Source organism: Pithys albifrons, chromosome 2 (genome assembly GCF_047495875.1).
Source record: "Pithys albifrons albifrons isolate INPA30051 chromosome 2, PitAlb_v1, whole genome shotgun sequence".
In the NCBI taxonomy this organism is placed as follows: Eukaryota; Metazoa; Chordata; class Aves; order Passeriformes; family Thamnophilidae; genus Pithys; species Pithys albifrons.
Window position 1 is genome coordinate 46,692,363 of NC_092459.1, and position 25,511 is coordinate 46,717,873.

Sequence of the window (25,511 nt, forward strand, 5' to 3'; positions counted from 1 at the left end):
GATCTAGGAACACTCCACCATGCCTGGCAAATCTACATCTGTCTTCTCAGGCTGTGAATCAGAGTCACATTTGTCTGGAGCACAACCCATGCCAGCCTCCTGTGTAAGCACTGTTCTCTCAGCTACTTCCACTTGATCTTTCTGGCAAAAAAAAGCCACGCTCCCTTTGTACCTTAAAAACAAACAAAACAAATGCTTTCAGACCCCAAAATGCCATGGAAAAGCTGCCTCCACAAAAGTACTAAGGCACACTTTGCTGTAGTTTGCATATTAGCATTTCTCCAACAGTTAGTTTGGGGTCGGCAGGCCCTCCAGGTGCTCTGATATGAACACAGTATTTTCAAGGTGACTCCTTACCTGTAAAATCACAGTCACAGAGAAGACATTTTTGCCAGGCACATCACATGCAACATCACTTACAACTTCTGGTGCATGTACCATGCATGCCTTTTTGGGAGCATAACCAACTAGGAGACCTGGGCCATCCTAACTCTATTCACTTTTATGAAGCATCTCAAATGCTACTGGAAATATTTCTTCCAGTACAACAGCTAGTACGAGCAGATTTTTTGAATCCTCAATGTCTGCTGGCATTTTGAGCATGAAGAGTCAAATGCATTCTCTGTTGCTGCTCTGTCTACCAAGCTGGCACTGGTAAATGTTAAATGTAAATCAAGTGTAAAGGTGAATAAAAACAAAAACCTTAATGTGCAAACTATAGCAGACCATTTCTCTTGGATGATTTTACTCATACCATTCCCTTCTGGGAGGCCAATCATATCCACATTTACATTATGTTACATGGGAATTGGAGCACATAGCCCATAGCTTAAACTCAGTTCTGTGGTGATCAAAGGAACTTTACAGCAATGCAATACAATTGCTGTTAAATTAACTACACTCTTCTGGAGCTCTGTACAGTGACTAATAGTGAGCTTACCCATTACCAGAGGGAGCAACTCACTGCTTCCTTTAGAAGTAAAGCTCAGAGAAATCTGAATTTCCTCCAATTCTGGAGCCAGATTGGGATATTGAATAGCACTGAATTTTTCTTGTCGAGGGAACAACTTCTAAAACAGTTCTTGGGAGCTCTCATTTAACAAAAAATACTAGTGTAAGCGTCTTAATAATTACTGAATTCTGAAAGTAACATGACTCTTGAGTCTCCACAACCTAGAGGGAATAGTGTGACTTTGTGACACTAGAAGCAATATTTGGGTTGGTACTCATAACACCATTTGCAGTAAAATGACACTCAAGGTGCCAAGTTGCTGACAGAAGAAGAAGGGACTTAGGGCAGTAGATCTTAGAATGAGACTTTCTGGATATAGATCCAAAGCAATTGTGGACCTTCTCTGCGGCACTTTCAGAAGGCAAGACATCACTGAACGGTGCTGCAGGTGATGGTGTCATCAATCATATGAAGGAAATTATGTGTTCTGGATTTCCAGCTTCCCTAGCCATAAATGTATTGGGATTACTGAGCCTTCTGAGCAGAGCCAGGAATACATTGAGGAATAAATAGTTGTGCTTGTCACTAGTTTTTTATTCTGAATATTTTAATTTCTAGATTGTTTCTTTACTTTCCCAGTTGTTCTTTTCCTTCTTTCCACAGTCACTTCATTTCAGCTTCACTATCCCTGCCTTTTTTCCACTCCATCTTCATTTCAATTTTGTAATCTGCCTTAGGCTTTTCTTTTCTGTTTTTATTTATGTTAAATTTTTCATAACAAGTTTTCTAATGTTTACTTTTTCTCCTCCCCCAATAATAAAAGTGGAATTAATGTGATGTTTAAAAGCTTTTCCAGAAATCACCCTGCTTAAATATTTTATTTTCTCCTTAATCCTCTTTGTCCCTTTTGTTTAGACTACAAGCTCATCAAGTCAGGGACCGTTTCTCCTCCATGACTTTACTACTGAGGACAAAAGGGTTCTGTTTTTAAATGACTACCAATGTTAAAAAAAAACAACAAGCAACAAAACCAAACCACAAAAGTAATTCGCCAATCATAATAGCAAGAAGTGTTTAAACAAGCTGTCTACCATTCAATGTGACCTCAATACTCTCATGAAAATTACTTAGAAGCCAAAAAGACTTCAGCACTTAAGTGTTTAAGTAATTTTTGGAAATGCCTAAGTATCCAACAGTTTTAAAATATAGTCAAGACTCTGGATAACTGCTAATTTCTGAAGTGTTTTCATGTAGGTAAAATGCTAGAAGATTATATGCATTGAATATGCAATGTAAACAATAATAAAACATGATATTCTGGCAATTCCCTGAGTTTTTAACCTTAAGGAATGAAAAAATTCAGTTCACCATACCTGCATCCCCAGCTGAATCCACAGCATTGTTATATGCCACTGAACTGTGCTGGAAGTCTTGCAGATTTTGAGACCATAACCTCACATTCTCATCCATGGGTGTTGTAGCCTCTGTTACTGTTGTGGTGGCACTTACAGCCTCTGCAGTATTCTGTTTAGCTTGCTCCAAACGCTCTCTGGCTCCTAGTACAAAATAAATGGGGAGTGAGGAGAAAAAAGCTCTTTCAAAGATTTAAGTGTGTTGTGTGCCTTGTCCCTCTCCCTCATACCCCAGCCTCCCCCTCACCTTCTTCCTTCTTCCTCCCAGTTCATATACTAAGCATGATGTCATATAGTATGGAATATGGGGTCAGACGGCGTCAGCTGTCCTGGCTGTGCCTCTTCCTAACTTCCCATGCACCCCAAGTGTCCTCAGCAGCGTGGCAGTATGAAAAGCAGAAAAGGCCTTGGCTCTGTGTAAGCACAGCTCAGCAACAGCAAAAACATCTCTATATTATCAGCCCTGTATTCAGCACAAATCCAAAACACACCCCCATACTCACCACTGTGAAGAAAGTTAACTCTACCCCAGTCAAAACCACCCAAAGGATTAAGAAGAATGTTAATAATTTCAGGTGGCAAAACATTTAATTTCATTATGAATGTGTTAAAGCTGGATGTTTGCTATCTAGGTCTACAAGTTTCAGTCTAATTCCTATCAGTGTCCCTAGTACTGAAATCTTCATAGGCCATATGCAATGATAAAAATATGCTCTTGAATGTATGAAGATAAAGCATCATAAAGATGAAGTTCCAACCTGACTCTGCTGATTGCATTTTTGCAATGGCTCTTATCAGTTGGTTTCGCAGTGCATTCATTCTGGCAAAAGTGCCATTAACCTGCCAACTAGTATCTTCAATGGTATAATCATGACCTGTAGAAAGAAAATAGGAGGTAAAGTTGAGTGGCATCAAAGTAGCGTTCAGAAAGGTAAATTTAATTCTGTGGAGGTATATTATTAGTCATTTAATGTACCCTAAACATTATACCATGGACTCCTTTAGTATAAGACATACGAGCACTCTTGACCTCATGTAATGTAAAGGAAAAAGCAGCCTTGCAGCTCCCAGCCACTATTGGCTTGCCACAGGGTGTCTTACAAAAATCTGGAGACCTATATCTCAGTCAGTACTATCTCTTTTTGCTTTACCAGAAGTGCTGGGAATTAGATGCAAGAAGTATACAGGAAAAGTTTTAAGGAACTCCAAAGGTTCAGGAAAATTGAAATGGCAATTCTGCAGTTTTAGAGCTTTCTTTTACAATGAACAAAAGCCAAAATGCTTTTAGATTTATTTTCCTTCACTGGTGAAATCCAGCTTACTGAACACTTATTTTGTTGTGATTTGATTTTAGTTAAACTACTAACCTGAGTATATTTACCAGTAAAAAACTGTTTGCAGCATCACATATTTAAAAAGTACCTGAATCTGAAATGGTCCTTTTATGAATGAAATAAACTTTCAGCATCTGGCAGAAGAACACGTGAACTACTGAAACTGTGCTTGTGGCCATTTCAAGTACTTTGTGTAACTTTGATCAATAACCTCTTCTGTTGCAGCAGTAGTTCTGCCTTAGTGATGTGCTTTTGAAATTTCTTTAAACATGCATGCATTTATGCTGACTAGGAAAGTAGAAAGTATGTATATTTACTGTCATATGCTGCTCGTTGTAGCTGCCTTGCTTGGATGAGAAGTTCTTCACTTTTACCTTTATGGTAAATGACCTGAGTATCAATTCCAACTGCTGCCTGCAAGTATGTTCCAAAAAAGAAAGTCAGAATAATGCTTACCAAATGTTCCACGTTATTGTGTTGAATTATGGACAACATATTATCTGCATATAAATGCAACTTCAGTTTTGTTTGCTTTGTTAACGTTTAAGACTGGCAGTTGGATTGGAAAAAAAGCAGAATTTTCTGTTTTAAAAATATTTAAAGAAATGTATGGTTTTCCAGACAACACTGAATAGCAAAGGTGCAGAAAGCACAAAAGTTCTCTTAATTTATTAGCTCCAGTTTAGTCAACATGACACTCATGCCGCATGTTAGTTAGGCACTGTGACTACTGTCATCTCAGATAGGTGCTGAATGTTTGCACTCCGTGGGGAGTAGCTTTGAAGTCTGCAGTAGCATGCTGGAAACAGAGGGTTAGTCTTGAAATCTCACAGCCCTCTGGGCTTCAGGCCCCTTTACTCTACCAAAATCCTCTTGCTGTCCCACTAATAACTTGCTGGTAAATAGCATGTATACAGATTACAAACTATAAGCATAAAAAAAATACATATAAGGTATTTTAGAACAGTAAGGCCAGAAACAAAATTAGCATCCTTATCCTTACACTGAGTGTATGAGTTGACTTTGTCCCATTTTAACTTGATATTTTATGAGAAATGGTGGTGCTTCTGTTAGATGTCTTGACCACCTTTCCTGCCACATGGCACTGAATGAAGTACTAAGGCTCAAGAACTAAATGCCAGCTCAGGTTCCCACAAGGCCAGGAAATTGTCTGGACTTTCACAGAAATGTCTCAGTATGAGTCAAAACACAGAGAAGCATCACTCCGGGATGGGATAGGGACAGAAAAACCTCTGTTATGCCTTTTCAAATCCCATGGACTTCAGACTGGCAGAATATTTAACAACACAGGACTTAATTCAGGAAATAATAAAGGAAAAAGAATGTGCAGTGAGAAGTTTAATCCTGTCAGTTAAGGTAATTCTTGTTTTTTCTTTACACTTAGGAGTCTGAAGTCCCTGAAGCATCCACAAAGTAAAAGCTGATATGATGAAAATTACTTACATCTTTGACCCTATTTGTTGTGTTCAGTGCCAGCAATGCAGCTTTATTAGCTTCTTCAATATAACCAGCAATGTTTTCATACACATTTGAAGCATTGATTGCCCTTTGTACCAAACCATTTGAATCAACACCATACAAATTCCTGTCAAAAATAAAGTAAAAGAAGAAAGAGAGCAAACTGAATCAAAGTAGTTTCAAATTGATTAATTTTCTTAACATTCTGTGAATTGTTGTTACATAATCACACACATAGATATACTTGGCCTAAGTGGTAGTCTCCTCATTGTCTATGACCAATTTTGAATCAATATTATTTTTTAATGTGTTAGTGATAAGCAGATTTCACAGTATATATGAGATACAGATTGTAAATGTATGTATTTGCACGTGTGTACATTCACTTCAAAGTTTTTGCACACTGAGGGATTGTTAAGTTTCCAGATTCAGCACTATTGCAAGAATTTTCTGTTATAGTCCCCTAAGGCAAAAGAATAAACTCTATCAAATAAAAGCCTAACAGGCTAATAAAACAAACCTATAAAACCAAAGTTATTCAAGGTCAGGCAAAATGTTTTAAAGGATTAAAGTTTCGCTGCAGGACAATCTTCTTAACAAATAAAAGAGTCAGCATATTTCTGTCTGGATATTTTGCAATTACTTTTGTTTCCTTTTTGTGAAATTCCTAATGTGTTTGACTTGGTAGTACTTTTTACATTGTTTTGATAAAGGAGGAAGGCTAGCCATATGGGGTACTTTCAATTGATTCTGCTGTCCTGTGTTAGCTGATCTCAGACTGAACATATTGTTTGGTTTTTAGGTTGTCTGTAGTTGTGTGGCATTATAGAACAGTTTCAGACACCAGCTTTATACAATTGTATAAAAGAAAACCATCTGTTACTTTTTTATCTATTTTAATCTCCTTTCTAGGGCATACTAATATTAAAAAACAATTGGTATTAGGATAATATACTTCAAGAGTGGTTTTAAGTTTATCCCAAAAGCGTATGTCCATGATGTTACTTAAGGTAGAATTTAGTGACATATTTTATTTAAGAATTCATTAACATTAATGATTTTTCCGTGTGTAGACCAAATTTCCTTGGGTAGTCCCATATCTATCTAGAAGTAGTAAATTGTAGTAGGGTAAGTTAGTCTAGTAGTGAATTGGTGCAATGTTGATGTATTTAGTATCTTCCAGCAAGATAGAAAGACTTAAAATAAGTTTTTCATGTTACTGTGGGCTGGTTTCACTGGGACACAACCTACTGAGTATCAGAACTACTCTATCTGTAAACTAGTTCTTGAACAAGAATTATCTCAAAGCCCATTTTGTATTCTGTAATGCTAATCATTTTTTGACGTGAATGACCTCTCTGAATGAACTGTTTCTGCAAACCCCATTTAATCTGCCTGTATTCTTTTACTTTTCAGTAATCTACCTTTTCTATTCTTTTACTATAGGAAGAGAACAACATGCCCAGTTAGAAGAGGGAGAACGTCATGCAAGATGTGTGTCTATTCTTTAAAAAGTTTTGTAGATTTTGCTTAGCTGAACTTCAGTTGTTCCCTCTGGACAATGACAAGTCCTTCTATACATGACTTAATACTGATTTTTTTAGTGCCTATTTATGGTCACCGTGTTTCTGCTTGTCTTTTAGTTCATTCAGCTGTTCAGTAAATAGCACTTGTATGACAAGGGTCCACTGAAGTTAAATTTACCCATCCAGCTCATCAGCAATTCTTCTTAGGTTGTGTGCATGATGCATAGCTTTTTCTACCAAATCATCATCAAACAGAGACAGATTGGCTATTTTTTCCTGCAATTCCTTTTTTGCTCCATCTATTTCTGCGTAGAACCCTGATGCATTCTGAAAATATGAAAGAAAAGAAAGAAGATGAAAATTGTAAAAATTCAAGCCTGTATTTTGATTATTATGTTTTATTTTATCCTTTATATTATGATACCCCCCTCTTTTCTCTTATAATAGTTTTATTTTACATTTTTAAGAGAAAAAGAGTAAAGATCTAAAGGTGAATCAGCATGGAAAGACAAATGCAGGAAGATAAAAATCAACCAAGACCCCAGCAAACTCTTAAGAAGATATCAGACAGATAAGCATAACATACAGAAGAAAGACAGATGAGAAATGTCTTACTTTGTATCTTGTATGCTTTCTCCAGAATTATGCCAATGACAAGTCTTTCAAAGTGAAGTGCTAATAGATAAAGTAATTAAACCAGATCTTTACAAAAATCCTCTCATTGTGGTTCTTCTAAAGTTGGGAGCTATTTTTTTTTAACCACTTCTCTGTGAAGACTGCAGGCCAGAAATTAGGGTTTGTGACTTCTAAATAATATCCATACAAACGAAATACACAGTGCTGTGGTTTTGGGTTTATGCATCATCCTGTTACTGCATGGCCCTGACATTGTTGTGGCCCTGGCCAGGTCCTACTCTCCCAAACCTGCCTCCTTGGGAATAGCATGGGACATCTTGAGTTAATTTAGTTTGCACAACAGTCCACCTAAATATTACCTATATATATGTATAGGCAGGGAGTAGTACTATCTCTTTGCCTTAGCCATGTTTCTTCCTTATATGAAATACTTGTAGGAAAGACCAAATAGGTTTCACTTTCTCTCCAATACACAAGCTTGTTGACATGTTTGAAAATTATAAATGCGGCCTCAAAATACATGAAAAAAGATGAAGTGTAGGGAGAGAAAAAGGATGAATGAGTGAAATATGAAAACGCTTATTGTTGATGAGGATGGAAGATGCCTGATGTTTGCATACTACTTTCTTCCCTGCAGTGGGAACATCCTCTGTGTGTAAACTTATCCACAGGAGTGGGGAACATGAAATTATAAAGTGCAACAATTGATTTTGCACAAAACACAGGAGAAAAAAACCAAACATACTGCTTGATTATAGCTGTCTTTCTGTTTTCTCAAGTCAGTTTTTCAAATTAAAATGAATGAATTTTGATATTTGCTGTTAAGAAGTGGGCAACTAAGCCCAAAATGAATGCTTGTGGAAAATTTTAATTTGTATTAAATTATTTCAAAATTTTAAAATAAATCATGAAGGAAAAATACAGCTTTCCTAAATATTTTAGTTAGCAAAATTCCAGTTTTATTTTCTTCATCTTTTCATGTAAACTCCCAAACCCTAAAATTTCAAAAATTTCAAAAAATTTCCTACAGCACCACTTCTCATTCAAAACACTGGATAGCAGTCTATAGTTCCAGAATACGATTTCTATAAGACAATCTGTTTATATATGTTATATACACTGCCTGGCTTTAACCCCGATATCTGAGATGTTTAGTCTTCTATGCTCATTCGTAGGCACTAGAAAAGAAATTTAGCCTATAGTGCAGTCTTTTACCAGAGCATCTTTTGACAGCTGCTTTTAATGAAATAACTGAGAACTCTACAGAAAACTATTTCATTAAGCTTTGCCTACAGTAAAGGGTCCATATAATAGAATTTTTTTTGAGGCAGTAAACTGTAATTACAGAGTTTTTCTTCCAAGAGTTCTACTTTTTCAGGAGATATTAATCAGTATTTCACTGAAGTAGTATAAAAAGGAGAGGTTTTTTATTAGTGGTCCAAACACATGACTACAGAACATCAGGATCTATCATTTAAATGAGTCTCCTAGGCACCTACCTTTATTACCTCACTTAAATCAGAGTTGACCTTTTGTGGTCCTTCCAAAACAGTTGTGGCACTGAGCAAAATGCTGTTCACTTCATCTATTTGCTTTTTCACTCTCTCACGTTGTTTCTAAAATGAAACCCCAAAACATAAATCACAATCAATACCATTAGTGCATTGATGAAATACAGTGTCAAGTTAATTCAAAAGATAGTGGTGAATGAAATAGATTTCAGACATATCTGAAATATGATTTTCCCAGACATCTCTAATAGTTGCATATTATAATATGACTCTGACTTCTTTGGTTTTGGGAAAGAAATGTTACGTGATTTGTTTTTAATTTAATAATTTTGTTTTATATTACAGCATAAGCAGTTATTGAAATGATACATCACTCAGTGCACTGCCAGCAGAGACAAACTAAACATGGATTTTTCATAGTGATCTGGAGACTAATTTTTTCCTGGAGTTTTTTTTTAAATCTACATTGGAGAGATCTCTTTTCCTTGTGTGTAGTAAAGCCAATGTGAATGATCTCTTTTGTACAGCATCTGCCTTCGTTGTGAGGGATAATGAAGATCCAACCAGTTAAAAACAGTTAACAAATGCAACTACATGCTTTAGGCTTTGCTTCATAAATGTCAGACAAGCTGCAGCTTGCCACTGTAATTATGAAACAATGGAACAACAGAAGAGGCTTTGGACTTAAGTATCACAACCTCTTGTAGAAGGACTCATGAGAACAGCATGCCTGATTTCTCTATTGAATCATTAGACCTTTGACATCAGCATGAAATTCTAGCACTGCAAATTTCAAGAGCTCAAATACCAGCCTCTGATGCTATGAAATGCAGAGGTTGGCCTGAATATGCAAGATAGTTCTTCAAATCACAAAATTGCTCCCTAATCCTCTCTCCTCCAGAAACCAAACAAATTCAGCCACTGAAATGAAAATAGTTCGCTTCAAATGGTCCCAATTGTTCTCTTTTTCATTTTATTCCTTAGTGAAAAAATAAATGAGAACTTTTACATGGGTTATTCTGGTTTTGCATTCCTTACATGAAACTTAAGAAAACTGGGAAAGAGTCTCACAGCTTTTGGAAAGAGAAAAAAAATTAATCTTTTTTATATGGATGACGGATTATGTACTTTTCTGGGATAAGAGACCTGAAAATTCAATTTCATCATCACCCATATGGGATTTGAACCTAACACCACCCCTGAGAGGCAAACATTCCATGCTGTAGGGGACAGGTCTCCTCTGAGCTCTCCTCTGAAACTATTCATTTAAACAGGGCATAGGGGAAAACTGCTGTAGACTTATAACTGATATGTACACCCAGCAGGTAGGAAACCCAATTTCAATGTATTTATTGTGGAACAGTTAGACAATGGATTTATGCATGAAGATGCAAGGATAACCATCTGCTCTTCCTGAAAAAGTGAGGATGAATTTTGTTTGAAGGGGATCATAGAGAAAGTATGGGTGAGACAGTATGAATACTGTGCCAAGGGCACAAATGCAGTGCAGAGTCTTTATAAATAATTGTTTTCATAAAATATGATTACTTTTGTGAGTGTGAGGTCCTTCTACATTGTAAATCAGTATATAATAGGCTAAACAATCCCACCACAATATTTATAGCAGCCATGCTACGTGAAATTGCAGGCTTCTTGGGTTTTACTGTAATATGCCTTCCTGTCTAGGCATAAGTATCCATCTCTTCCTTCGTCTGATGAGACATGACATGCCAATGTTTGTCATTTCTTGCCACTTCACAAATAAATAATATTATCTTGTACTTCCACAACTTGTTTCTTAGAACTGAAGAGTCAAACTCATCCTGTTGAGTGGATTAAGAAATTCTTTTTTTTTATGTGGCAATTCCTGACTCTGACTTATGTTCAATATACTATTTTATGCAAGGGCAGAGATGGAGTGTTCACAGACATCAGTTGTGATAAATGTGCTGCACAGTACCTCATGCCTTTGGAGACTGGCTTGGTTTTCCTTATTTATATCCTCCGCTTTTATAACATAGTCAAGTGCCTGGTTTAATGCCCCCTCCAGGTCTGACAGCTTCACATCCTGTTCGCTGAGCTGCTCTAGCACATCAGATACTAAGGATCTGGTGTCATTGTACTTCTCATGAAACGCTTCAGTTTGCTGTAGCACTAGGAGAAAAATAACAGGCCAATACATTGAAAGCTTGGATTTCTGACAAAACTTACCTATACAACAATTTGTGTTGCTGTTATGCAGGTGACAGTAAAACACATTTCATAAAGCTCACTTGAGAGATCATATATCTAGATTTTCATTTTCCTTTGTCTTTTGAAAAGGAAAAATGCCTCTCATTGTGCTATCTCATTTTAATCCTATTCTTTCCCCCTCTCAAGCAGATTTTCCTAAAAGAAAACTAGGCAATTCTTTCCTTGCTTTTCCTTTGGTTTTCATTGTCAAACCTAGGCAAGCTCTTCTGGAGAAGGCAGTCCTTAACTCTCATGTTCTGACTCATGTTCATTGAGCTGTGAGAATAAGGCTTCCATTCTTTCCCATGCCAGCAGTTTTTCTCTCTCTGCTGGAGTTTGCTGCTCCCATGGCAGAGCTGGCAGGAGAAAAGACATTCACATGAGCAATTCCAGTCCTGCCATGAACCTTCCTAAGCAGCTGTGGTTGAGCTGCTGTTGAGTGCACAGGCACACACACACACAGATGGTCTTTTTCTCCCTATTCTGCTACAAGGAGCAGCAAGTACCAGTAGAGACTTGCGACAGGCATTTAGAAGCAGCAGCATGTTCAGCACACTATCTGGTGCTTGCCAAGTGCCTGCTGGTCCTCCCCAGGGGCTCAGCAATACACCCAGAGCTGCCCAACATGTGCCAGCTGTGCAACAACATATGAGTAAATGGAAAACAGGCTTAAAACTCACACTTCTCTGCTGCATTTGCCTCCTCATCTGCAAGTTGTCTTTGATTAGTGAAAGGCTTACGATGTTTGATCTCCTTCAACATCTCCTCAGCTACACGTAGCTTCTGGGCAACTTCTTCATGGCTCAGCTCTTGTTGTTGTTGAATTGCATAGTATTTTGACTTGCTGCTGATTTCTGGGGGAAAAAAGGAACACATGGTCAATTTACTGTGACTACAGAGAAGTAAATCCTGTGGAGTACTTTTACTTTTGTGAAACCATATCATACTGTTGGCAAAAGAGAGTTTTAATTATCTTCAACTCTATAGTAGATAATTATTATGTTTAATCCAGTCTTAAAATTAAACCTGTAAATAAATCACACCTTCTGGCATATGCGGAGGTCTCATCAGAACAGGCATGGGCTGTGTGCATTATTTGGCTTGGAAGATCTTATAGGTTGGGATCCTAATTTTATTTTGAGTCCTATGGCTCGTAGCTGGCTTGGTCTTTCATCCAGAACTGAGGTTTTTAAGTGCTGCTGCAAAAATGTTATGTTTACTAAATAACAACAATGGTAAGGAGACTGAAGTAACCTCTTTTCCCATTTGCAGAAGCTTGAGGCACCCTAAAGAGGTATCCTGCCTGGCTGATTTGGAGATAGATACTATTTAAAAGTTTTGGTTTCAAGTTCAAAAAATACTTTTGGATCTCTGCAGCTGAAACTGAGTTTACCCATCCCTAGTGTAAGCATTGTAAAGTTTACTCACTTCTCACTCCCTGGCCTAAAATACAAATCACCCCCTCTTTTCTGCCCTGTGATGTGCATGTCTTTGGCTTGCATTCTTCAGTAGTTTTACAGATAACAAGAGCTAAAACCAGCATTATGTATCTGTAAGATTTTTATAAAAGATAGAAGTGCAGTTGTGGCACCACTTACTCTTTGGCAGACTATTTTCATATGCATTTTTTTGCTGGGCCCTGAGCTTATTAGGGAAGCTTTAGTGAGCAGTAACTATCACAACCAGGGGCTCCATGGGTTTCTTTTTCCTTATGCTGGCACCTTATACAGGTGATGCCCCTGTAGAAGAATGGTTTTGATCCTGGTAGAAATAATTTTCACCTACTTGTTTCCCACTGTTTTTGCTCTCTCTATTTGCAGCAAGGGATGTTGCTTTTTCTGTAATAGCTTTACCTGATTGCGTGATTTGTGTGCCACACTAGATACATATCTGCCTTATGTTGTTCCTGTCCTGCTCCAAACCAATAAAGGATGTAAAAGGATGATGCACAGACACCAACCATGATTGTTAGTGACATACAATGAGGCCTCATGCTGAAACTTATATTCAATAATTGTAGAAATAAAATGTGACAAATGAGCAGACAACCAAAGGTGATTTAGCAACAGATGTGAAAGAAGTTAGTACAAATGTGAAATGCTTTGAACCTGGTCTTAGCCTGTCTCCTTTGTGTGATGGGATATATAAGCCATGTTTGCTGAAATAAAGTGATGGTTGAAGCACCTACGGAAGTAAGGATAAGCAAGGCTAACAGTTGATATATTACCACTATTTCTTACACAAGTTGCCATGTAGCCTGCAATAACTAAGATAGAGCTACTCAGGCCTATTAATCAAATATTTCCATTGGAAAAGGGCTGTTTAACATCAACTACTAGTTTATTCTGTTCTGGTGCCATAGACAGCTTTTGTGTACCGTTGGCTTTCCTGAAGACTGGTGGAAACCAGTGTTCTACAGCAGGATGGAGGCTTTCGTGATGCAGCTGTGCAGGGAACAGGGATGTTTGTGAGTACATTCATTTGGGGTTTTATTGCTTTCTGTAGGTACCAAAGAAGAGGCTGCAATTGGTTTAGTGTCATTTTTATACATCAAGATGATAAGAATATGTCATAGATATTCCAGATGAAGGCAATTTTCTCTGACTAGGAAATATTTTTAAGTGCATTTGTGCTTGCAAAGTGTTTAATGTTGTCATAATTTACATACTGTCCTATATATCAAAGGATAAACCCTTTGATATGTAGGACAGTAAAAATTCTTGAAGATTCATTAATACGTGAAGGTTTCACTAATACTTTCTTGACACTGAGATGAACCAGAAAGGAAACTACTTACCTTCAATGTTATCTCTCATATTATTGAGCTGCTGCACAAGCTGAGTAGCACGGTTGTTGGTCTCCATGGTTTCCTTCTGTAGCAGTAGGCCTTTGCTGGATGCTTCATTTCCCTATGAATAAACCATATGAGGTAAACATTAGATTTCTTTTCAAATGTGAGGATGAGCAGTACAAACACACATTTTGCTTTCCCCTGAAGATCACATGAAAGCCCTTTTTATCATATAAAGTGGTATTTACAAAGGTGATCAAAGTGCATATCTGTCTTGGTGTTTTCAGAACTGCAGAGTGAGAGATTAAAAGCTGTCCCATATTAATCCATCATTTGCTGCAATCAAATTTTCATAAATTATGTACAGCTGTAAATCTCCATCTGATGAGTCTCCGAGGAATCCAGTGGGGCTGGCTTATTTTGCTGAGTGTGGTAATTCCTGAGTAAGCATACAGCATGAAGAAGAAGGTGTCAAGCTCACAACCATTTTTAGATCAGCATCTTCCTCAAGTGAAGCCCGCAGTGCTGAAACTTATTAAAAGTAAGAAAAAGCATGAGGATTGAAAATACTCCGAAAAGCATAGCCACCCTCCTGTACTACTCTGTTGGAGGCTGTACTCTGCATTGTGTTCCCTTACATGTAAGGGAAACAGAGAGCTACCATGTCGTAGTCATCATCTTTTCAAGAAGGTCACTGACTTTGGGAGTCCTTAGACTTAATTTCCCTTGGTGTTTCTTAGGAAAAAGAAAACTATATGAGCGCTGTGCCATTGACACTTCATGGACCCTTTGTGTGTGTGTGTATGTGTGTGTGTAAGTCCACATCACACGCCAGTGATTAGGTAAGATACTTGGCTGTTGGTATGCTCACTTCATGTTTGTTTGATCCTGTCAGAAGCACAGAGGGCTCAGCTGTGCTGTGGCTGCAGGCTTAGCGCTGGCAGCAGCCTTTTCCCAGATTTTTACCTGGGGTTTGCAGAGGTCACAGGTGGCATTTGAAGGCAGGGCCAGGGCAGCCCACACTGCTTTAAAGGGATGGGCATACTGATAAAACAAATGTAAGGGTTAGTAGAAAAGATTCTGGTTCATGTCTGCCAAACACTTGGGATAAAGCTACATGCTGTTTTACTCAAAGCTCATCCCTTGCAGGCTCAGGGGGATACAGGTCACATTTACTCTTCTCATTTAGGAAGTGGTTTTGCCTACAATTTGTGCATTCGTCCTGTCTTTGAGGTTTAGATCAGAATCTGCACAACATCTGAGATATTGGGAGTGCATGTGAAGTGCTCTGAACAGAAAATGGTGCATATCTCTGCAAAACCCACTGAAGGCCCTAGCACCCATTTTCCATAGAGGTGCCTTGAAAGACCTCAGGGTTCAATATATTATTGTGATCTTCCTCCCACTCTGAGAGTCTGGGTCCATTATTTCCCTGCCTTTGCAGGCAATCACAAGTATTGGTGTGGAACAAGAATTAGAATTAACAAGGGTGAAAAGACCAGAGGAAACACTGAATTTATTTGTTTAAGGACAATAAAATTGAGAAATGGGCTAAGAAATTCCCAGATAGTATTGAAAATGAAATGTTATCCAAATTCACTAAATATTCATAGAAAACCTAGTGTCTTAATCATCCTGCCCACCAACTACATAGTGGGACACTGAGGCATTTGAGCTCTGATAGATATTCACAGATACTGAGCTGTGTGTGTGAGCTGATTTAATCAAAGCTTTCTTGAGTATAGGCATAGTCTGTATAATTCCTAGGTGACCTTTCTGCTAAGTAACTGTTGATTAAAAACACTCAAACCTAAAGTTTCTCTTCCACTTTCCTTTGTGTTGTTTTTTTTTCCTCCCTACTTGCTCCTGTATTTGAGTTTTAGTTTAAGGTATAATTTTTATTTGGCTTATGAAAGAATTGGTATAGTGAATATAAGGCCTGGCACTTTGCAATAAGCATGAAATACAATCTAGTCCTACTGCAAATGTGGTTATCTCTGATGATCGCATAGAGTGATGTACTTTACTAATATATGTATTTTAGCAACAAGAAGATGTGTCCTATCACCTTTTCAAAATAGAGAAGCAGTTTTGAACTCTATTCCTTCTCTTAACATATATCATAACCGTATTGTTCTAGGGTGCAATGAAAGTGTTGTGGGAGCTGAGAGCAGATAACCTTAATTTTATAGCTTGGAAATTGGATGTGGATGCAGCATTTAGGAATACAATTGTGTTAAAAATATCTTGACTATTATCAGGCTCCCATCTCAGTGGATACATGAAAAACCTTTTAAACTAGAAGGTTTATAATATATTTTTAAATGTCTAATTGTGGCTTATTTAATTTTATAAGAGCATATATGTAAAATAGATATAGTTTAGTGTTGGTTACTTAATTAGAAATAAAAATGTGAAAGAGAAAGGCAGTGTGTCTCTCAGATCAAACTTGTGTAGGGGCTAAATGGAAACTCAGATCCTGAGGGGAAGCTTTTTGGGATTGATGATAAACCTCCAACAACACTTGACATATTTTGGCCTTATCTCCTTCCTTTTCTGTGAAGAAGACTTGATAAGTAATTTATGCTTTAAATTCAGAGTTAAAGTAGAAAACTAGAAATAGAAGGTTCTCCCAACTGTCTTTCAGGGCACACCCACTTTTGTCTGGTGAACCTGGAGATTCAGGTGTTAGGAAATATTTTATTGCCAAGAGGGGTCAAACACTGTAACAGGTTTCACAGAGAGGTGGTCGATGCTCCATGTCTGTCACAGTTTAAGAGGCATTTGGACAATGCCCTTGATAACATGCTTTAACTTTTGGTCAGCCCTGTACTGCTCAGGCAGTTGGACTAGATGATAATTGTAAGTCCCTTCCATCTGGAACTATTTTATACTGGTCTCTCATGCCAATAGACAACTATGATAAAGTTGTTCCTCAGAATTTTGGCAGGAGGCTATAAACAAACCTGTTCATCAAGTGTTGCTGCTTCTCTCAGGAGATCATTCATTTCATCTGAAGCATCATCAACCTGGATGGTCCAAAGCACAGCATGGCTCTTCTTTTTGGAAATTTCCTCCTGTGTGTGTGGAAAAATGTCATTGCACCTGAGAACAAACTATATCTCTAGTAAGAGCAGGGATTGAAATTTACAGGAGTGTAGTGGAAATTCAAAGATTCAAATTACATTAAAAATAAAATGTCATCAATGTTTGTACCTGGAGATGGGTGGTAGTGAGGTTCAGGTCATTCAAACGCTTTTGAGCTGCAAGACCTGTAGAAATGCTCAGTAAAGTCGATTTGCTTTCGTCAATAGCCAGAACAGATAATCGGATGTCATCTGTCAAATCCCAAATACATTTATCGCAGCCTGGTAGGAAAATAAGAGAGCACCATTTTGCTTCAGTGTTTGTGCCAGTTAAATGCAAATATCTTAAATTCATATTATAAATTCATGTTGTAGTGCTCTTGCCCCATGGTGTTCCCTCTTTGTCATTGATAGATCCTGATGGATACCCATTTTTCTTTCACTTTCATCCACCCACTTCCAAGGTCCCAGAGTACAGTTATGATATTTCCAGCTGAGCAGCACCAGATGGGACTGCTCAAAGGGGCTGCCACAGCAAATCTGTAATCAGTAGGGAGAGAGGGAGAGGTATTTCCTGGCTATTCCCTAGGCTCTGCATGTTTGTGGCCTAAAGGATAACAGATGAAGGTCAAAAAAGCCCAACTGCATTTTGTCAGAACCCAGAATTCTGTATTTAAAATTTAGTAGTATGAGAAGTAAGGATATCCAGCACATTAGCTGCCTACTTGATTAGGAAGACAACTTCTGAAAACACAGTTATAACATGCTTGGAAAGTGCTTGTGCAGAACTATATCCTTGTTCTTGCCGAATGATTGCAATGCCACCTCGTTTTTAGTGATATTGATGCCATCACTAAGTGCAAGAGACTTAGGTGAATAAGAAGCCCAGATTCCTACAGACACGTTTTCTTGATATTATAGCAGGTCTCAAATGCTTTCCTTCTGGTGGCACTTCAAGCATATAACTCCTCTTCTTGGGAGTTGGTTTAGAAACCCATGTGTGCTACATGGTCTGCATTATACCACAGGTATAAATATACCAACATTTAAAAAAATATGACTAGTTACCAATGGTTACAACATAATGCTCCTGGAAACTCCACAGTTTTCCTATCATTAGAATATGGGAGATAGTGGAAAAGCAACTGACTGGTGGATATATGTCAAATTGTCAACAGTAACAATTTATATTAGATGTGCTGGTTTTGGCTGTGATAGATTTCATTTTCTTCACAGTGTCCAGTGTGGGGTTGTGTTTTGGATTTATGCTGAACACAAAAACAAGCTTGATAATAAAGTAGGTTTTTCTTATTGCTGAGCAGTGCTTACACAGAGCCAAGGCCTTTTCTGCTTTTCCTACTGCCATGCTGGTGAGGAGACTTGAGGTGTGTTGGAAACTGGGAGGAGACACAGCCAGGACAGCTGACCCAAACTGTCCAAAGGGATATTCCATGCCATATGACATCATGCTTAGTATATAAAGCAGGGATAGATGCAGGAAGGGAGGCAATATTACAGTAAACATTAGGGGTGATGGAGCCCTGCTGTCCTGGAGATGGCTGAACACTCACCTGCCCATGGGAAGCAGTGAATTAATTCCTTGTTTTGATTTGTTTGCATCTATGGCTTTTGTTTTTCCTGCTAAAACATCTTTATCTCAACTCATGGGTTTTCTGGCTTTTACCCATCTGATTCTCTCCCTGATCCTGCTGGAGTGAGTGAGCTGCTCTGTGCTACTTGGTTAACGGCTGGGGTTAAACCACAACAGATGTACAATTAGAAAACCATAAATTAAATTGGCCCAGATAAATTTGTGAGGGCAGATTATAGGTACAGAATATTATTTTGCTGGCACTGTGTCACAGAGTCTATAGAAGTGGTTTTTTGGTGACACTTTTCTACTGCTCTGCAGCTTGTACCTGAACATGCAGTCTGTATCACAGAGTAGGACATATGTGCTGAAACTAGCGTGTGAGAACATGTTTAAATACTCAGTCAGCAGAGCATTGTGTATATTCATAAATGTAAGTGTCCTGTGGGACCAAGGTCAAAGTGATGAGTCCACTGGAGTACCAAGCTCTTAAGTTCATATTTGTACGCTTCGAAGTACAAAAGCGATATTAATTTTTGGTATTCTTGTGATAATGTTCTTACTGATGGTTGGGCAGTCTGTGTCAGTAGAAGCTTCAGGACTGTCTGCGAGGCATTCTCCAGTCTGGCTGTCACACATTCTTCCTCCACAGTTACATGCTGGGGGAAAAAGAAAGGACTTTTGAAAGAACAATCTTCAAAATGTAAAATTCCTCTTTTCCCTTCCAAGACTAGTGAAATTATTGTACTTAGGGACGTGCATGGATAGTCAAACCAATATCAAGAACTTCTTGGACTGATTTTACCTTAAGTATGTAGAAAAAGGTGCTTTTTGCAGTGTGGCAAAATTGAACCAAATGAAATATAAAGTGGAAAACAGAATGAGAGCCCCTCTGCTGAAATTTCTTGTTCAAAGCCTGGTTACAAGCAGAGTCAGTGAGGCCAGAGTTGCCTGGATGGGCTATTGTGCTTCAGCGTCTAGAGAGAGTGACATTGAGGACATATGCTAAGAAAAATGGCACAACTAAATTTAATTATTAGTTACAAATCTCTGCAAAGCCCTGTGGAATTTATCAACACTTTGTCAGGCTGTCACTAAAAAGGGGTTGCAGCTATCAGGGATTGATAGTGGACTCCAATTTCATCAGCAGCTTGAGGATATCAAAAAGTAAATATCTCCTACCACTTACAATGAAAAATTAATGATGTCTTAGATTTTTCAAACTTGAGTGAGCAACATTTTTATTGTCAGCACAAGTGGCTTTTTAAAAAGTCTAAGTTTTAATCCAAAGGGTCTCTTTCAAGGTTTAATTGGCCTTTTAAAACAAATTATTTTAAAGATTAAAGTATTCTTGGAACACTTTGGTGCAATAACAAAAACTGAAGCAGAACATAAGCACAGCAACAAGTTTTCTGGAATTTGTTTTGATCTTGTGATTCATGATTTCAGCACAATCTCATATAACAAAATGACTTATTGCCATTTTATTGCAGCACATTCATTGTTCTTTATGAGTTACCCTTGTATTTATATTTCACACTGCACATTCAAGGAATTATGAGTGAAAATGTGTAATATGGCTTTAAAGACAACATGATGCACTAATGCGGGAATTTTTTGTGGGAGTGGACCAGTGTTAGTAGAACTAATCAGTTTTTGTGCTAATGTATTTTGACCTTATCACAATCTCTATGAACAGGGTGCCTCCCAGGTTTTGGACTTACAATTATTTTTATTTTTTTATTTCTTTTGTTAAGAAGTGAAAGAAAAGTCTTAGTTGAAAGCAGAGATTTATCTTTACCTATATCATGGGAACTAGATTGTCCCCTGATGGCACGATCACAGTTACAAGGTTAAAATTTGGATGAAATTGGTGCTTAAGTAAAGAAAATTGTGTCTTCTTATTTAAATGAATACCTGGTAGTTTGCTACACAAAAACTTCTAGCAAAATAATTTCAAAAGCAGCCCTGATGATTTTTCAACTACATGTTTGAGGTACCACATTTTTAGTAGAAAATTAAGACTTTCAATGCAACTGTGGTTTACTGGTAGAAAAAGTTTCTAAATTTACTTTTATTTCTGGGGGACATTTGTGTAGAGTTTTGAAGTGTGGCTAAAGGACATGTGGTTAAAAAAATCATATTTAAAAGCATCTGAAAACTACTGTTCACAGCCACACAGGTTTTGTTTGTGCTCAAAAGAAAAAAAAGATGATCTTAGCTGGATAGACCTGCTCATTTGTTAGTTATCCAACCTTTTTTGTTCTGTATACCCTTTGAGATGCTCTGTGGAAACCATGTTTGCAGACTGTCTCGATTCTTACACTAGTTTTGTTTCTGTATTTTGCAATTTTGAAGAGCCTTATTTCAGAATCAATTCTAAACAATAGTTCCTAATTGTTCCACAATGCCAAACAAAGTATAAGCTTTCTCTGTAAATTACACAAATAGTTTGAATATTGTGGATGTATTGATGTACTGCAATCTATGCAGTACTGTCAAGTACAGCACATTGTGGTGTTCAGCAGAAATTAAGATGAAACAAGAAGTGTGTAATTCTCTGAAACATAATACTGCAAAATCAGGATTTGCTAGAGTGAACTTCAATATTAAATTTAGTTCTAGATAGAGAAAAGCTGTCTGTACCTCTCACAAAATATTCAAGTGCCTATGCACTTTTTATTTTTAGCAAAGATCAAACACTACAAGGAAATCTGCTAACAAAGAGAATTATGATGCTGATTTATAGGCTGTGTGAAAAGCCTGTATATAGAAGTCCTGTGTACCTACTTAAGGGTACAAATAAAAAAACCTATACTGAGGTGACAAAAGTTTGACTTGAGGTTTAAAACTTTATGTTCAGAGATGCCCTCTGAAATTATATATTGGGTAACCTGTTTAATCCCTTGGAATGCCCTATAATCCTCAGACTTCTGGCAAAGCCACTCTTAGGTGTTTGAAGCTTTGCTTTTGCCCATGGCCAGGGCATAATTGCTGCAGTTTGCTGAGCTAAAGTGCTGGATGTCTTTCTCCTGCCTCATGGAATTCAGGAGCCACAGACTAGATTCTGTCATTCATTCCTTGTGGGAGAGCTGCAGTTAAATTATTTCAGGTGAGGTGAATTGGGCAGCGAAGTTCATAAACCGGGTTTCCTTTTGCAACCTCAAAATCACAGAGGGTGCCTAAATCCAGACAGGAGGTTACTCTTGTGGCATGCTGTTCCCCACAGCTGATGTGCTTTTAGCTGATTGGATACATGGCTTGGGCTTCTGGGATCACTGTGTGTGAGCACCATCTCTTCCTGTTCCTCATAAATGGAATTTAATCATGTGACCTAGTGATGTGAGTTACATTACTCAACTCCTATCTGTCAACAGAACATAAATCCAGAAAGGACCAATAGCGATACCATATGTGGTCCCCTACAAATGAAGATAGCAGCACAAAGGGCACCTGAGTGCAGAACATCCTCACAGACTCTATCCTGTGTAACCCAAAACACATTGTAGCACTTCATAGTAAGGTACGAAAGAGTTAACTCCAAGTGCACAGTGAGTTGCAAAAAGGATCAAGACATTGCTAAGGCCCTGAGGTCTGTAGCTCTGTACCTTGAGGTCCTGGGACACTTCTGAGGTCCGGGTTGGGTGTGTGCTTTGTCTGTGGCGTACCTTTGAGTCAGGCTAAGAGCTAGGAGTGATCTGTCTCCACAGTTTGTGTTCTGATCCTTCAGGTTTCGAAAGACCCTGCCAAAGAGGTTGGGAAGGAGCCCCAGGGTCTTTGCTCTGAGCACCTGCATTTGCCTTTGGCAGTCACTATTCCTAAGTGCTTTGAAGGAGGATGTGAGGTCAACTTGATATAAATTAGGAGAATAATTATATTAGAGGAGATAAACATTTGTGACCCCTCTGTGCAGGTATGTTGTGGTAAGGTCCTCTGGGTAGCACTTTACCAGACTCTGAAAGTACAGTCATCTCTGGTGCAGAAATACAGTTACCAACAGGATTGGACTGGCTCATAGGAAATGCAGAATACATTACCAGTGTGGAAAGTAGCAGAAAGTGAGTGGGAACTGGGTCAGGGCAGAAGGATGATCCTGTTCCCATAAAAACTGTTCCCAAGTGTTTAAGCACCATAAGTCTGAGTGGTCATGCTGGGCAGCACACGATGTGGACAACAACAAAGGTGAAGTCTTCACCCAAAGAAAGCTCAGACACCCTTATTTAAAATAAGATTCAGGAGGACACAACACTATCTACATTAATCCTGCCCAGGCACTAGAAATGTTGGAGTCTGGGGTCTGAGACTTGCTCATGGTCAATGGAAAGAGATATTTTCCTGGTGCCTGGGGTGATCCAACTGAACAGGCATCAAAATTGTCCCACCAGGTAGATGGCTGGGAGCACTGCCTGCTTCCCAGAGCCACAGGGTATGGTTCAGGTATCTCTGGTCTCTGGGCAAACATCCATAGATCATTCTGTGCTGCCTTTTGCTCACCTCTGCTGTACTAAACTGTAGACAATACCTGTACAATTTTTAGCGAATTTGGCGTCCCCATAATAACCCGGAGCACATCGTTCACACTTGAACCCGCTGGTGTTGTGCAGGCAGTTGCGGCACTGGCCGGTCACTTCATCACAGTCTTCAAAAATCAGGTTTGGGTCTGAGTTGCCATTGCAGTCACATTTTTTACAAGTGCTTCCAATTAGCAAAGGATTCCCATAGTAACCAGGGGCACACCTGAAAGAAAGAACAAACCCAGCAATGACAGGCAATGACATTGCCATCTGCAGTACCATTTTTTCTGACCTTATTTGTGTTGCCACTGACTGCAGCTATTAATGGACTGGAGGGAAATTAGGAGCTGTATTCCTGTAGAGACTGTTCTGTGCTTTAATATCAATCTGTATAGTTACATATTTTTCCCTTCTTGAACACCCCTGGTATCTCAAGCACATCAGTCTACATTGACTTACTTTTTCTGTGTCACTTTAGCAGTGAAATTATTTGTTCTCTATTATTTTAAAATCTGCGACAGAATGACCTTGGCAGAGAAGCAGGCCTTTAGTGTTTATTTTGGTCTCCTTCAGCTTTGGGTCTCACCAACTATATTGTGTTATATAGGAAACTGGGATAAGAGACTGCATTTCATGATGCTGAAACTCAGGAAGTTTAGACCTTATTGCTATTATAAATGTACTTAAAAAGTACTGATTAGGAAAGGTTTATACAAATACTTCTATGATGAGGTATTTGGGTGGTTTCTAGTTTTTGCAAAACAGAACAGGCACCGAACCAGACTTCATTTTTCAGATCTGTTTGATGTTAACCTACTGGATGAGGGCAAAAGGCTGAGAGCAGCCACCAGCCCAGGAAGGGAGGATTCCTCTGTTGGTTTGCAGAGGGAGAGAGGGAGGTGGGTACCAAGCACCACAGGGAAGGCTTGAAATGTGTCCAAATTGCTTATCATGTCTTGTCATGTTTGAGAAGCATTTCAGCTGAGAACTAACTTTCTACAGCTTAAAGTGGAAGAGATGTTGAAACTGTGGTGGTTTTTGAGAGTCTAGACAAACCAGTGATATGTAATATTCCTGGGTGACCAGTGGCCCTAAGCTAAGAGGTGTTAATATATTTGGTCATCATTTGGAAAGGAAGTGCCTCAGAAATTTTTCTGCTGATATCAGGGAGTGTGTTTAATCCTACAAGCAAAAGGAGACTTTGCCAAACAACCAGTGAGGCAAAGAGAACTGGTACCGCGGTGAGCATGGAGCAGCTCGCAAGAGTAAATTCTCAAGCAAGGGATTCACTGGAGGATCTGGCTGCTGGAGCAGCATAGAGCAGTGTCTGATGGACTGGAGGAGTCAGCTGGAAGGACAGGGTCAACCCATACTGTTCATGGTGTCACTGTGTGGTGGTAGGAGGGCCCATGACCCAGAAGCCTGGGGCACAGAGATCAGGGACTTATACCTCCAAACTGGAAATAAAGAATTACTGCAGGTTGGGAAATAACTAGCTGGTGTAGCAATTTCTGCCTGAAGAAATTGGAGGGTTCAGTAGTTGCTGCAATGATTTAGGTAAGAGCATTTATTGTAGTTCATTCTGTTTTATCACCATGTTGTCCTTGTCTTCCATCCATAAAGTCCTGTTTAAGATGCTGTTTGTTCTGCTGTTGGTGGGTAGGGAGGGTGAACATTCAGGCAGTTCAGTTTAATTTTTCCAGATTCTACTGGGTACCTGAGCCAAAGTCTGTTGTCTCCTAAAATCTGAACATAGTAAAATCAAGGTTCTGCCATGTCTGAACAATGAAAATGTGGAAGATCTGATAAAAGCTTTGAGGTTTGATCTGTTCCTACTTTTGCTGATTTTTTTTAAATAAAGAAAGTAACTTCCTCAACACTGCTTTGTTCATGTTCCAGTCCTGAACCCCCACAGTAAAAACACATAAAGTTTTAAGCATCTTAATATAAACCACTTGGCTGCCTCAGATACTGCTTTTGTCAATGACAAAGGCTCTTTTTGTCTCTTTGCAGCACTGCCAGAATCTTTGGTGCAGATTTTATCATTTGGGTGACACAGATGTAAAGAATAAAAGTATGACTGGGAGTTCTGTGCACCCCTTAAAGAACTATGAATGCTATAATGAATTCAGGGTGTAATTTATCTGACTTCGATGAAATCACTGCCCATTCTTGTGGGAGTTAGAGCAGGCAGTGGTGGGTAATGCCACTATTCAGTCATGCCAAAAGTCTTGCTATGGTTTCTAGTGTTTCAGCCAATGTGAGATTGTAGTATTTTTCCAAATTTCAGAATTTCAGAATGCTTATGAAGTTTGAATCAGGAAAATCCCTCCGTGTTGTTGTTGGAGTTTTTGTTGTTGTGTGGTGTTTGTTTTTTTTTCTTTTATTCTAAACAATATAATCTCGAAGGGTTGCTTTTTGGTTTTCTGTAGTTAAGTATTTTCCAA

The 25,511-nt window shown here is 38.5% G+C and overlaps 1 protein-coding gene across 3 annotated transcripts in view; it reads right to left on the reverse strand.

Moving 5' to 3' along the window:
• LAMA4 (laminin subunit alpha 4) overlaps positions 1 to 25,511 on the reverse strand; it is a 102,081-nt gene that overhangs the window by 34,417 nt on the left and 42,153 nt on the right. For all 3 annotated transcript variants that reach the window (XR_011697129.1, XM_071548922.1, XM_071548920.1), the window contains exons 5-17: positions 23,073 to 23,287; positions 19,114 to 19,209; positions 17,090 to 17,241; positions 16,840 to 16,950; positions 13,880 to 13,991; positions 11,763 to 11,936; positions 10,811 to 11,004; positions 8,839 to 8,955; positions 6,882 to 7,030; positions 5,163 to 5,304; positions 4,016 to 4,112; positions 3,123 to 3,239; positions 2,326 to 2,508 (exon numbers count right to left, since the gene is read on the reverse strand). Coding sequence is in view for 2 of the 3 variants with exons in the window: in XM_071548922.1 (XP_071405023.1) it covers positions 2,326 to 2,508; positions 3,123 to 3,239; positions 4,016 to 4,112; positions 5,163 to 5,304; positions 6,882 to 7,030; positions 8,839 to 8,955; positions 10,811 to 11,004; positions 11,763 to 11,936; positions 13,880 to 13,991; positions 16,840 to 16,950; positions 17,090 to 17,241; positions 19,114 to 19,209; positions 23,073 to 23,287 (1,859 nt within the window). In the remaining variant the exon portion in view is untranslated. The remainder of the gene's footprint in view (positions 1 to 2,325; positions 2,509 to 3,122; positions 3,240 to 4,015; positions 4,113 to 5,162; positions 5,305 to 6,881; positions 7,031 to 8,838; positions 8,956 to 10,810; positions 11,005 to 11,762; positions 11,937 to 13,879; positions 13,992 to 16,839; positions 16,951 to 17,089; positions 17,242 to 19,113; positions 19,210 to 23,072; positions 23,288 to 25,511) is intronic.